We start from the raw sequence: 14,821 nt of genomic DNA on the forward strand, positions 1-14,821 counted from the left end.
TTCCAAAATTCCTTAGATTCAGGAATGGTCCCTATCAGACAGGAACTTAGCCTAACATCAGTTGCTGGAAAAATGCTGGAATCTGTTATTAAGACATCTTAACGATGCACTTAGGAAAGCAGAGTATGATTAGAACAAGTCAATATGGTTTTACTAAGGGAAATCCTGCTTGACAAATTTATTATAGTTTTTGAGGATGTAACAAGTAGGGCAGATAAAGGGGAACCAGTAGATGTAGTGTACCTGAAGCTCGAGATTAGCCATGAGCGTTGTAAATAACAGAGCGGGTTCATTGTTTCTATTCCTTCCACTCCTGTTTCTATTTCTCATGTTCTTGTGTTCCCTCTCCCCTGAGCTTCTTTCTTTCCTGGGACCCCTCACCCATTGGTTCTCGATGTCCTTGGTTCCTCACGCCTGCGTCCCCCCTTTCCCTGGGCTCTGTCTTCCTTGGGTCCCCCTCTTCCCTGGTCCTCATCTCCCTGGGCTCCCCTCCCCCCTGCATTCCCCTCTCCCCTCTAGATTCCCCTCTGGCTTACGTTTCTCTCTCCGCTGCATTCCCCTCCCCTCTGGGTTCAGTATCCCCTGCTTTCCCCTCTCCCCTGGGGTCCCCTCTCTCCTCTAGATTCCCCTCTTGCCTGCATTCCCCACCCCTCTGGATTCACCATCCCCTGCATTCCCCTCTCCCCTGCATTCCTCATGCCCTGGGTTCCCCATGCCCTGGGATAGTGCCAGTTACCTTCTCTTGCTGCAGTTGCTCTCTGAGTTGGCTGCTGTTTCTGATTGGCTTGGCCTGGATCTTCTCCTGACGTTCTTTAGTCTCCTGAATCCACTGGATCAGCCAATCGTGAGCCTCCCGGTAATAGCTGAGCTGTCGCCCCAGTTGTTCCAGTTCTCGGGAACGGATGTCAATCTGAGCCTGGATGCCCTGCCAATGCTCCAGAAGTTGCTGCACACACTCCCGGTACCGATCCAAGTCAACATCTCGCTCACTGTGACTGTGAATCATTTGCTCATTCACCAGTTTGGCTTTGCTGAGTTCACTCTCCAGATTATCAAAGAGTGGCTGGTTACCTCCAACCTCCCCACGCATTCCCTAAACAGAAAAGCAGAAACCAATCAACTGAGGAATAGCAGAGCGGCACTGAGCCCTATTACCAAGATACAAGGCATTGTCTATATCGGTTTTAAGAAAGTGTTTGACAAGGTACCATGTAAAGGCTGGTTAACAAAACTGAGATTCATGGAATTGGAGAATCAATGTCCAATTGGATAAAACATTGGCTTAAAGTTAGAAACCCGTGAGTAGTGGTAAATGTTTATTTTTCAGACTGGAGGATGGTGGACAGTGCTGTTCCCCAAGGGACAATGGTGGGACCACTGCTTTTTGATATATATAAATAACTTGGGTCTTGGAATAAGAGTAAAATTTCAAAATTTTCCAAGCTTGAAGGAATGGCTAACAGTGAGGATGATATGAATCACCTGGAACAGGACATAGATAGGCTGGCAGAATGGGCAGACAAGTGGCAGCTGGATTTAATACAGAGAAGTGTGAGGCAATGCATTTTGGCAGAAAGGGTACGGAGCAGCAATATCGTACAGAGGCCAATCTGGAGTACTGTGCCTAGTTTTGGTCTCCTTATTTAAGGAATGATGTAAATACATTGGAAGCAGTTCAGAGAAGGTTTACTGGACTAATACCAGGAATGGGCGGGTTGTCTTATGAGGAAAGGTTGGACAGGTTAGGCTTGTATCCACTGGAGTTTAGAAGAGTAAGAGGCGACTTAATTGAAACCTTTAAGATCCTGAGGGGTCTGGACAGGGTGGATGTGGAGAGGATGTTTCCTCTTGTGGGAGAATCTAGAACTAGGGGTCACTGTTTAAAAATAAGGGGTCGCCCATTTAAAACAGAGATGAGGAGAAATCATTTTCTCTCAGAGGGTCGTGAGTCTTTGGAACTCCCTTCCTCAAAAGGCGGTGGAAGCAGAGTCTTTGAATATTTTTAAGGCAGAGCGAGATAGATTCTTGATTAACAAGGGGGTGAAAGGTTATTGGGGGTGGGCAGGAATGTGGGGTTGAGGTTACAATCAGATCAGTCATGATCTTATTGATTGGCGGAGCAGGCTCGAGGGGCCGAGTGGCCTATCCTGCTCCTAATTCGTATTTTTGTACTTAATGTCACAGTTCTAAAGAGTGCGCAGGGACAGAGAGATCTAGGGGTCTATGTAGATCCATCTTTGAAGGTGTCAGGACATATTGAGAGAGAGGTTAACAAAGCGTACGGGATCTTGGGTTTCATTAATAGAGGCATTGAGTACAAAAGCAGGGAAGTTCTGCTGAATCTTTATAAAGCTCTGGTTAGGCCACAACTCGAGTCTTGTGTCCAGTTCTGCTCACCACACTTTAGGAAGGGTGTGAGGGTCCCTGAGAGGGTGAGGAGGGGATTTACCAGAACAGGTCCAGGGATGAGGGATTTTAGTTACAAGGTGAGGTTGGAGAAGCTGGGGTTGTTCTCCTTGGAGTGAAGGAGATTGAGGGGGGATTTGATAGGGGTGTACAAGGTGATGACAGGTTTAGGTAAGGGAGACAAGGAAAAACTGTTCTCATTGGCTGATGGTGCAAGGACTAAGGGACACATTTAATATTTTGGGAAGAGAGAGAGAGGAGGATGTGAGGAAGAACTTTTTTACGCAGTGAGTGGTGATGACCTGGAACTCGCTGCCCGCGAGGGTGGTGGAAGTGGAGACAACGAATGATTTCAAAAGGAAATTGGATTCTCACTTGAGGGAAATAAACTTACAGGGATACAGGGATAGAGCAAGGGAATCGGACTGACTGGATGACCCTACAGAGAGCCAGCAGTGACTCAACGGGCTGAATGGCCTCTTTTGGGCCATTGTGACTCCCAGTGACACGATGCACCCTGTGCTGAATAGTCTGTCGCAAAAATTCATCCTATCAGCGGCAGTACAGCTTGGCTGGAGACCATTTGGCCAATCCAGACTGCTGGCAATTTTTAAAAAATTCATTCACTGGGTGTGGGCGTCACTGACTAGGCCCAGCATTTATTGCCCATCCCTAATTACCCTTGAGAAGGTGGTGGTGAGCTGCCTTCTTGAACCGCTGCAGCCCATGTGGTGTAGGTACACCCACCGTGCTGTTAGGGAGGGGGTTCCAGGATTTTGACCCAGCGACAGTGAAGGAATGGCGATATATTCCCAAGTCAGGATGGTGAGTGACTTGGAGGGGAACTTCCAGGTGATGGGGTTCCCATCTATCTGCTGCTCTTGTCCTTCTAGATGGTAGTGGTTGTGGGTTTGGAAGATGCTGTCAAAGGAGCCTTGGTGAATTCCTGCAGTGCATCTTGTAGATGGTACACACTTCTGAGATGTTGATACCCCACCCAGTCTAATCCCACTCTCCCCCTCACCTTTAATATCCCATCCAGTCTAATATCACTCTCCCCCTAACTCCCCGCACCCTTTAATATCCCACCCAGTCTAATCCCACTCTCCCCCTCACTCCCCGCACCCTTTAATATCCCACCCAGTCTAATCCCGCTCTCCCCCTCACTCCCCACACCCTTTAATATCCCACCCAGTCTAATCCCACTCTCCCCCTCACTCCCCGCACCCTTTAATATCCCACCCAGTCTAATCCCGCTCTCCCCCTCACTCCCCACACCCTTTAATATCCCACCCAGTCTAATCCCGCTCTCCCCCTCACTCCCCACACCCTTTAATATCCCACCCAGTCTAATCCCACTCCCCCCGCACCCTTTAATATCCCACCCAATCTAATCCCACTCTCCCCCTCACTCTCCGCACCCTTTAATATCGCACCCAGTCTAATCGCACTCTCCCCCTCACTCCCCACACCCTTTAATATCCCACCCAGTCTAATCCCACTCTCCCCCTCACTCCCCACACCCTTTAATATCCCACCCAGTATAATCCCATTCTCCCCCTCACTACCTGCACCCTTTAATATCCCACCCAGTCTAATCCCACTCTCCCCCTCACTCCCCGCACCCTTTAATATCCCACCCAGTCTAATCCCACTCTCCCCCTCACTCCCCACACCCTTTAATATCCCACCCAGTCTAATCCCACTCACCCTCACTCCCCGCACCCTTTAATATCCCACCCAGTCTAATCCCACTCTCCCCCTCACTCCCCGCACCCTTTAATATCCCACCCAGTCCAATCCCACTCTCCCCCTCACTCCCCGCACCCTTTAATATCTCACCCAGTCTAATCCCACTCTCCCCCTCACTCCCCGCACCCTTTAATATCCCACCCAGTCTAATCCCGCTCTCCCCCTCACTCCCCGCACCCTTTAATATCCCACCCAGTCTAATCCCACTCTCAACCTCACTCCCCACACCCTTTAATATCCCACCCAGTCTAATCCCACTCTCCCCCTCACTCCCCGCACCCTTTAATATCCCACCCAGTCTAATCCCACTCTCATCCTCACTCCCCACACCCTTTAATATCCCACCCAGTCTAATCCCACTCTCCCCCTCTCTCCCCGCACCCTTTAATATCCCACCCAGTCTAATCCCACTCTCCCCCTCACTCCCCGCACCCTTTAATATCCCACCCAGTCTAATCCCACTCTCCCCCTCACTCCCCGCACCCTTTAATATCCCACCCAGTCTAATCCCACTCTCCCCCTCACTCCCCGTGCCCAGTTGAAGTGCACTCACTGACAGACATTGCTACAATCTGTGCCCCCTCACAGTTTATCACCCTGTTTCACTGATCATTGATGTTACCCTCTCTCACCTTTAGCTGCTGTTTGTAGGTCTCCAGAGACTTTGTGTCAGCAGGGACAGTGTTTACCTCCCTCAGCCGTGTCTCGTATTTCTTTACTAGATCCTCAGCCTCCTGTGTGCTTCGAATCACCACATCAATTGTCTTCAATCTGCAAAGAGGAGAAAAGAGGCAGTGAGGAGAGGAGAGGGAGCCAATATAAACAGATGGGGGCATCAAAATGCCTCAGGTTCTCCAGGAAAAAGCAGCACGATGACAAGTCAAAGCTAAAACTCTCAGCTCATCTCCAACAGTTCCCCAGCATCAGTGAGAAGATTAAAATATTTCAATGCCTATAATGGTCCTTGGATCCTGGATGGTGTCCAGCTTCTTGAGTGTTGTGGGAGCTGCACTCATCCAGGCAAGTGGAGAGTATTCCATCACACTCCTGACCTGTGCCTTGTAGATGGTGGACAGGCTTTGGGGAGTCAGGAGGTGAGTTACTCTTTGCAGGATTCCGAGCCTCTGACCTGCTCTTGTAGCCACAGTATTTATATGGCTAGCCCAGTTCAGTTTCTGGTCTGTGGTGTTTGAGTGGGTAAGTCGGTGTGGCCAAGGCAAACAGAGTACAGCTGAGGAAACATCACTCACATCAATGACTTAGATAAGGGGAGTGAAGACATAGTAGCTAAATTTGCAGATGACACAAAGATAGGTAGGAAAGTCTGTTGTGAAGAGGACGTGAGGAGGTTGCAGATGGATATAGATGGGTTGAGTGAGTAGGCAAAGATCTGGCAAATGGAGTTCAATGTGGGAAAATGTGAAGTTGTTCACTTTAGCAGGAAGAACAGAAAAGCAGAGTCTTAATTAAATGGAGAACGGCTGCAAAATTCTGAGCTGCAGAGGGATTTGGGTGTTCTAGTACATGAGTCACAAAAAGTTAGTATGCAGGTACAGCAAGTAATTAAGAAGGCTAATGGAATGCTATCCTTTATTAAGAGAGGGATTGAACATAAAAGTAAGGATGTTATGCTTCAGTTATACAGGGAATTGGTGAGACCGCGAATACTGTGTGCAGTTTTGGTCTCCTTATTTAAGGAAGGATGTAAATGCGTTGGAGGTGGTTCAGAGGAGGTTTACCAGATTGATACCTGGACTGAGTGGCTTGTCTTATGAGGATAGGTTAGAGTCGGGGACATTATCTGTAAGGTATGATTCCGTGAGGATGACTATGTCAGGCTGTTGCTTGACTAGTCTGTGAGACAGCTCTCCCAATTTTGGCACTAGCCCCCAGATGTTAGTAAGGAGGGCTTTGCAGGGTTGACAGGGCTGAGTTTGCCGTTGTTGTTTCCGGTGCCTTGGTCGATGCTGGGTGGTCTGCCTGGTTTCATTCCTTTTTATTGAAGTTTTAGGAGATTGATATAACTGAGTAGTTTGCTAGGCCATCCTACAGACAGTTACAAGTCAACCACATTTTACTGTGGGTCTGCAGTCACATGTAGGCCAGACCAGGTAAGGACGGCAGATTTCCTTGAGAGAGAGAGCGTGTGTCTGTGTGTGTGTGTGTCTGTGTGTGAGTGTGTGTTTGTGTGTGTGTGTGTGTCTGTGTGTGTGTGTGTGTGTGTCTGTGTGTCTGTGTGTGAGTGTGTGTGTTTTACACACAGCGTGTTCTCAGTGTATTTTTCCTAGTTTTAACTGTTTACTCTGGCCATGCGCTGGGCTTCTAAAGTTGGGACTCACTTCTCCAGATAGACAGCAGAGAGACTGTAGACTCGGTTCATCTTCTGTACAGTGATGTCCAGCTCAGAGCGTAACAGAGGTGCACTGTTTAGTTGTTCTGGCAGGGCCAGGACTTTCTCTGTCTTCTCAGTCACTATGTTCAAATTCTTCTTAATCCCTTCCAGCTCAGAGTGAATTTTCTGCCAAACAGAAGAAGAAACAGAAGAGTAAATGGTTTCTACCAGGGGCCATGGACCAGTGGCTAACTTTCCCCCCTCCTCTCTCTCTTTCCCTCCCCTCTCACTCCCTCCTCCCTCTCTCTTTCTCTTCTCTCTCTCCCCTTCTCCTCCCTTCCACACGCTCCCCACCCGCCCACACCCACCCCGCCTCCCACCGCACTTTGTTCCAATGCTGAGATTTATCAGATTGCTCTATTTTGGGACTGTATCTTCAGTTTAAGGTAATATGAAGGATTTCATGTGACCCGTTCTGAGCTCTGCTTGACAACAGGCAGAGGTTTGATTGTAAGTGATTAAAGGCGCCCAGATTATTTTACTGGGAAGAAGGTGCAAGGTGTTTACACTTGGAGACAATGGCAGCAGCCTGTGTGCAATAGGTGGTTAGACTAAGTCTCCAAAGTCCCAGGAAAGTGGTGAGAATGTCAGGTTGGAAACAGGTGTCCTTGAAACTGTCCAATTACTTCAAAGGTGAAGGGTCTCAGGATAACAAATCAGCATTTCTACCTGAAATCAAGGTGTATGTGATTCACATTGCCATGGGGATGGGCTTTGAGAGGGGAAAGGTTGAAGATATCACTGACAATTCACAGGCACAGTTAGTGTGCCAAAGTCTGAGAGAGGGGTGGGGGGATCAGCTGTAGGCAGCAGTATGTGTGGTTCATGGTGCAGGAATGTGGGTGGGGGCTTACGCTTGGACTGAAAAGACCAAATTTGTGAGGAATTAGAACAAAGATTCACCAAGCTTGCACTACATGAAGAAACTCCAGAGAAAAAACGCTCTCTGTGAAAGACAGTTCGGGGATTCCGGGCTGAGGAAGGAAAAGAACAGAAGTAAACCTTCGGCAGTGGAGTGAGGGGATCAGGGAGCGAGGGGATCAGGGAGCGAGGGGATCAGGGAGCGAGGGGATCAGGGAGCGAGGGGATCAGGGAGCGAGGGGATCAGGGAGCGAGGGGATCAGGGAGCGAGGGGATCAGGGAGCGAGGGGATCAGGGAGCGAGGGGATCAGGGAGCGAGGGGATCAGGGAGCGCAGGGGTCAGGGAGCGAGGGGGTCAGGGAGCGAGGGGGTCAGGGAGCGAGGGGGTCAGGGAGCGAGGGGGTCAGGGAGCGAGGGGGTCAGGGAGCGAGGGGGTCAGGGAATGAGGGGGTCAGGGAGTGAGAGGGTCAGGGAGTGAAGGGGTCAGGGAGCGAGGGAATCAGAGAGCGAGGAGGTCAGGGAGCGCAGGGGTTAGGGAGCGAGGGGGTCAGGGAGCGAGGGGTCAGGGAGCGAGCAGATCATATTTCTGAGGGACTGGGACCGGTTCTAGGGCAGGTGGGACCTGAATAAGCTGTTACACCGGAACAGGACTGGGACTAAGGTCCTCGCAGGGAGATTTGATCGTGCTGTTGGGGAGAGTTTAAACCAGATTGGCCGGGGGCTAGAAATCTGGGAGGGAGCTCAGATTGGAGGGAAGTAAAACTGGTAACAGGAGGTAGGATCAGAATGTGGAATAATGTCAAAAAGACAAAGTTAAGTGCTCTCTATGTGAATGCATGCAGCATTCGTAATAAGGTAGCAAATAGAGGTAAAGGGATATGATCTAATTGTCATAGCAGAGACATGGCTACAGGCTGATCAGGACTGGGAACTGAATATTCAGGAATATTCATCATTTAGGAAGGATAGGCAGAGGGGAAAAGGGGGTGGGGTAGCACTGTTAATAAGGGACAAGATCAATACATTAGTGAGAGAGGATCTTAGATCAAAGGATCAAGATGTAGAATCAGTTTGGGTGCAGCTGAGAAACAGCAAGGGGTGAGAGTTGTTTATAGGCCACCAAGCTGTAGTGGTAATGCTGGGTATAAATCAGGAAATTAGAGCTACATGTAGCATGGGTAATACAGAAACGATGGGCGACTTCAATTTACACATAGACTGGGTAAACCTAATGAGCACTAATGATGTGGAGGATGAATTTCTGGAGTGTGTACGAGATGGGTTTCTGGAGCAGTATGGAAGAGGCCTATTTTGAGTTTATTACTATGTAGTGAAGGGGCTAATTAATAACCTTGGTGTAAAGTAGCTATTAGGAAATAGTGACCATAATATGATGGAATTTTATATTAAGTTTGAAAGTGATAGAGTTCATTCTGAAACTAGGGTCTTAAATCTGAACAGAGGAAACTCTGAAGGTATGAGGGGCAGGCTGGCTATGGTGGATTAGGAAAATACACTAGAAGATTTGACGGTAGACAGACAGTGACTAGTATTTAAAGACGTATGGCATGGTCTATAACAGGTATGCTGTCCTGTAAGGCACAAAACCCAACCAGAAATGTGAATTAACCGTGGCTAACAAAATAAGTTAAAATTGCACAAGATCAAAGGAAATGGCTGATAAGGTTGTCAGAAAAAGTGGTAACTCCGAGGATTGGGAGCAATTTAGAATCCTGCAAAGGGGGACCAAGAAACTGATAAATAAAAGGAAAAGAGAAAATGAATCAAAGCTACTGAGTAACAAAAAGGCGGGACTGTAAAAACTTCTTTAGGTGCATGAAAAGGAAAAGATTAGCTCGGATAAATGTGGGCACATTACAGGCGGAGACGGGAGAATTTATAATGGAGAATTGGGAAATGGTGGAGAAACTAAATTACTCTGTGTTTGTCTTCACAGAGGAAGATACAGAAAATCTCCCAGAAATACCAGGGAACCAAGGGACTTGTGAAAATGAGGAACAGAAAGAAATTAGTGTTAATAAAGAGGCAGCACTTGAAAAATTAATTGGGTTGAAGGCTAATAAATCCCCTGGACCAAATGAGCTTCATCCCAGAGTGTTGAAGGAGGTGGTTATGGAAATAGTGGATGCATTGGTGGCTAACTTTCAAATTCTATAGATTCCGGAAAAGTTCCTGCAGACTGGAAAGTAACAAACGTAACCACGCTATTTAAGGAGGGAGAGAGAAAACAGAGAACTACAGACCTGTTAGTTTGATGTTAGTAGTGGGGAAAATGTTAGAATCTATTATTAAGGATGCGATAACTGGACACGGAAAATGATGATGAGATTGAGCAGAGTCAACATGGATTTCTGAAAGGGAAATCATGTTTGACAAACCTGTTGGAGTATTTTGACCTGTAGCAGAGATAAAGGGGAACCAGTGGATGTGGTGTATTTGGATTTTCAGAAGGCTTTTGATAAGGTCTCACATAGGAGGTTGTTAAACAAAGTTAGAGCACATGGGATTGGGGGGAATATACTGACATGGATTGAGAATTGGTTAACAGACAGAAAACAGAGTAGGAATAATCGGATCGTTCTCAGGATGGCAGGATGTTCCTCGTGGGGTACAGCGAGGATCAGTACTGGGGTCCCAGCCATTCACAATCTACATCAATGGTTAGGATGTGGGGACCAAGTGTAATATTTCCAAATTTGCTGAGGACACAAAACTAGGTGGGAATGTGAGTTGTGAGGAGGATGTAAGGAGGCTTCAAGAGGATTTGGACAGACTAAGTGAGTGGGCAAGAACATGGCAGATGGAATATAATGTGAATAAGTGTGAAGTTATCCACTTTGGTAGAGAAAACAGAAAGGCAGAATATTTCTTAAATGGTGAGAGATTGGGAAGTGTTGATATCCAAAGGGACCTGGGTGTCCTTGTTCATGAGTCACTAAAAGCTAGAATGCAGGTGCAGCAAGCAATTAGAAAGGCAAATGTTGGTCTTCATCACAAGGAGATTTGAGTGCAGGAGTATAAGATGTCTTGCTGCAATTGTATAGAGCCTTGGTGAGACTGCACCTGGGGTATTGTGTACAGTTTTGGTCTCCTTATCTAAGGAAGGATGTACTTGTCATAGAGGAAGTGCAACAGAGGTTCACCAGACTAATCCCTTGGATGGTGGGATTGTCTTATGAGGAGAGATGGAGGAAACTTTATTCTCTGAAGTTTGGAAGAATGAGAGGTGATCTCATTGAAACTAACAAAATTCTTACAGGGGTGACAGGGTGGATGTGGATAGGATGGTTCCCCTGGCTTGCGGGGTCTAGAACCAGGGACCCAGTCTCAGAATAAGGGGTAGGCCATTTAAGACTGAAATAAGGATGAATTTCTTCACTCAGAGGGTGGTGAATCTTTGGGATTCTCTACCCCAGAGGCTGCTGAAGCTCAGTCATTGAGTATGTTCAAAACGGGAATCGATAGATTTCTGGAGACTAATAATATCAAGGAATATGGAGATAGTGGGAAAATTGCAGTAAGAGGTAGATATATCAGCTACGATATGTTGGAATGGCGGAGCAGGCTTGATGGGCTGAATGGCCTTCTCCTGCTCCTATTTCCTATGTCCCTGTGCCCACTGCCTCCATGTGTAAATCCCCTTCTTGGTCCCTAACTAGTTTCTCTCCTTTTTCCACCCTTTTTCTATTTATTTGCCTATTGACAATTTCTGGATTCCCTTTTGTCCACCTGCCGGGCTCTTCTCACACTCCCTCTTGGTTTCTTTTTCACTTCACCTCTGAGCCTTGTCTTCAGCCTGCTTCTCTGTTGGATCATCCTCCTGATATCTGTCACATGCACACTTTTTTTCTTCATCTTAATCTCTGTCTCTTTCAGCATTCAGGGAGCTCTGCTTTGTTTGCCCTACGTTTCCCCCTTTCTGAGATTTTTGTACTTGAATGTCAGGGTTCGGACCCACATCAGTTCCTGTCCCAGGTCCTGCACATTGTCGTCCCAATGACTGGGCTTTACCTGCTGTTCATTGATGCGCTGCTTACACTCGGCCAGTGGGTTTTTGTCGAGTGGTTGTCGGATCTTGTGGATTGTTCTCTTCTCACAGCCCTCGAGCTGCAGTCGAATGTCCTTCAGCTGCGTCACATACTTTTTACAGCTCAACTCATCCTGTTCACCTACAATAGGGGGGGGGAGGGGGAGCAGAGAGAGAGGGAGAGAGAGAGAGGGAGGGAGGGAGTGAGAGAGAGAGGGGGAGACAGAGAGAGAGGGAGAGAGAGAGAGGGAGGGAGGGAGTGAGAGAGAGAGGGGGAGAGAGGTAGAAAGGGAAACAGAGACGAGAGAGAGTGATATGGAGAGAGAGAGGAAGAGAGTGACAAAGAGACAGAGAGAGATAGTGACAGACAAAGAGAGAGAGAGAGAGAGATAGAGAGTGACAGACAAAGAGAGAGAGAGAGATAGAGAGTTACAGACAAAGAGAGAGAGAGAGAGATAGAGAGTGACAGACAAAAAGAGAGAGAGAGAGAGAGATAGAGAGTGACAGACAAAGCAACAGAGAGAGAGAGTGGGAGAGAGAGGGACAAAGAAAGAGGGAGAGAGGGAAACAGAGGAGAGAGATACAGAACAAGACAGAGAAAAGGAGACGGAGACAGAGAGAGAGAGAGAGAGAGGAGATAGAGAGATAAAGAGAGAGAGAAGGACAGAGAGAAAAGGAGATAAAGAGACAGAGAGGGGAAGAGGGAGGTGATTAGAGACAGACAGACAGAGTGAGAGAGAGCGAGAGAGAAGGGGACAGAGAGACAAAAAGAGAGAGGGGCAGAGAGAAAGGCGATAAAGAGACAGAGAGAGTGTTGGGGGGAGGGGCAGTGACAGTGAGAGAAAGAAAGAGCAGGTTAAAGTCTGACCCTACCTGAAACATCTACACCTCAATCTCCAACTCTTTTTGAGACACTTGTACCACAAACTCTGAGCCATCGATGGATTTCTGCAATTATTAAAGATTATGGAACGAAGGTGGACAATGAGGCTCGGTCACAGATCAGACATGGGATCAGGTCCCATTAAATGGCAGGATAGGCTCCAGGAGTTGGTTTTCTGTTCCTGTATCCAGCTAGAGACACTGATCCATGGGCAGGAGACAGGTGAGGGCATCTCAGCCTAACTCAGGATTGAGAAACTAATCACCTCAGACTGAGATGAGGAGAAATTACTTCACTCACAAGGTTGTGAATCTTTGGAATTTTCTACCCCAGAGGCCTGTGGATGTTCCATTGTTGGAGACATTTAAGGCTGGGATAGAGAGAATTAAGGGGTATGGGGAGTGAGTGGGACAATGGAGTTGAAGCCCAAGGTCAGCCATAATGGTATTGAATGGTGGAGCAGGCTCGATGGGCCGAGTGGTCTACTCCTGTTCCTGTTATGCTGGTGTTTACCTCTCTCTAGGCTCCGCTGCAGTTTCTCGTAGTGTTGAACGGTAAGTTTGTATTCCCTCTCAATCTGAATCCGGTCATCGGGTCCAAACATGTGTGAATCCTGACTTTCCCGTAAGAAATCCTGATAGTGAAGTTCCAGGTTTGGCAGGATATGCTTATAATCCTCGGAATTCAAACTCCGAAACTGCAAAATATCATCCAAAGTTAGAGCAAGGCAGAGGAAAATGGGGGGAAGGGCAGGTAGGGAGGGGGAAAAGAGCGAGGGGACCAGAGTGCGAGGGGATCAGAGAGCGAGGGGTAATCAGGGAGTGAGGGGAAATCAGGGAATGAGGGGACCAGAGAGCGAGGGGATGAGAGAGCGAGGGGATGAGAGAGCGAGGGGATGAGAGAGCGAGGGGATGAGAGAGCGAGGGGACCAGAGAGCGAGGTGACCAGAGAGCGTGGGGATCAGAGAGCAAGGGGATGAGAGAGCGAGGGGATGAGAGAGCGAGGGGACCAGAGAGCGAGGGGACCAGAGAGCGAGGGGACCAGAGAGCGAGGGGATGAGAGAGCGAGGGGACCAGAGAGCGAGGGGATGAGAGAGCGATGAGAGGAGAGAGCGAGGGGACGAGAGATCGAGGGGACCAGAGAGCGAGGGGATGAGAGAGCGAGGGGACCAGAGAGCGATGAGAGGAGAGAGCGAGGGGACGAGAGATCGAGGGGACCAGAGAGCGAGGGGACCAGAGAGCGAGGGGACCAGAGAGCGAGGGGATCAGAGAACGAGGGGATCAGAGAGTGAGGGGACCAGAGAGCGAGGGGACCAGAGAGCGAGGGGACCAGAGAGCGAGGGGACCAGAGAGCGAGGGGACCAGAGAGCGAGGGGACCAGAGTGCGAGAGGACCAGAGAGCGAGGGGACCAGAGAGCGAGGGGACCAGCGAGCGAGGGGACCAGCGAGCGAGGGGACCAGCGAGCGAGGGGACCAGCGAGCGAGGGGACCAGCGAGCGAGGGGACCAGCGAGCAAGGGGACCAGAGAGCGAGGGGACCAGAGAGCGAGGGGACCAGAGAGCGAGGGCATTCAGAGAACAGGTAGTGAGGGATAGAGAATGCAGTAGTGAGAGCAGGGGGTGAGAGAGGAGGGAATGAATGAGCAGGGAGTGAGAAGGGTTAGAAAGTGAGGGGGTAAAGGGGTGAGTGCTTGGTGTGGGGATTGAGGGAGTGAGAGGGTGCGGGTGAGGTTGGGCTGAGGAGTGATGGAGTGAGGGCTGATGGAGTAAGGGGTAAAGGAGAGGAATGATGGGTGGGGGGGAGTTAAGGGGGTGTAAGGGTGAGAGCTGGTGAATAGTGAGGAGTGAGGTAGTGAGGGAGCGAGGTGATGAGGTAGTGAAGGGTTGAGGGTGTGAGGTGGTGAGAGTGTGATGGGGAGGTGGTGAGAGTTGAGGGGCTGAGGGATGAGGTGGTGAAGGGGTGAGGTGTGAGGGGGTGAGATGGTGAGGGGTGAGGTGGTGAGGTGGTGAGGTAGTGAGGTGGTGAGGTGGTGAGGTAGTAAGGTGGTGAGGGGGTGAAGGGTGAGGGGGTAAGAGGGTGAGGGGTGAGGTGGTGAGGGGTGAAGGAGAGAGTTGTTGAGGGGTGAGGGGATGAAGGGTGAAGGCTGAGGAGGTGAAGAGTGAATGGTGAGGGGGTGAAGGGTGAGGGGGTGAAGGGTGAGGGGGTGAAGGGTGAGGGGGTGAAGGGTGAGGGGGTGAAGGGTGAGGGGTGGAGGGTGAGGGGTGAAGGATGAGGGGGTGGAGGGTGAGGGTGAGGGTGAGGTAGTGAGGGGGTGATGGGTGAGGTAGTGAGGGGGTGAAAGGTGAGGGGGTGAAGGGTGAGGGGGTGAAGGGATGAGGTGGTGAGTGGGAGAGGGGGTGAAAGAGTGATGGGTGAGGGGGTGGAGGGTGAGGGGGTGAAGGGTGAGAGCTGGTGAATAGTGAGGAGTGAGGTAGTGAGGG

At 49.3% G+C, this 14,821-nt stretch overlaps 1 protein-coding gene across 1 annotated transcript; it reads right to left on the minus strand.

Moving 5' to 3' along the window:
• Window positions 1–434: 434 nt before the first annotated feature.
• Window positions 435–13,039, minus strand: LOC144678326 (plectin-like; the record flags this gene model as incomplete). Its single annotated transcript, XM_078538148.1, has 5 exons — window positions 435–1,093; window positions 4,791–4,929; window positions 6,498–6,676; window positions 11,444–11,601; window positions 12,856–13,039. Coding segments are annotated over 5 exons (1,059 nt in total), but the record flags the coding sequence as incomplete, so codon positions are not given.
• Window positions 13,040–14,821: the final 1,782 nt, after the last annotated feature.

This window comes from Cetorhinus maximus, unplaced genomic scaffold, assembly GCF_964194155.1.
Source record: "Cetorhinus maximus unplaced genomic scaffold, sCetMax3.hap1.1 HAP1_SCAFFOLD_4034, whole genome shotgun sequence".
NCBI classification, from domain to species: Eukaryota; Metazoa; Chordata; class Chondrichthyes; order Lamniformes; family Cetorhinidae; genus Cetorhinus; species Cetorhinus maximus.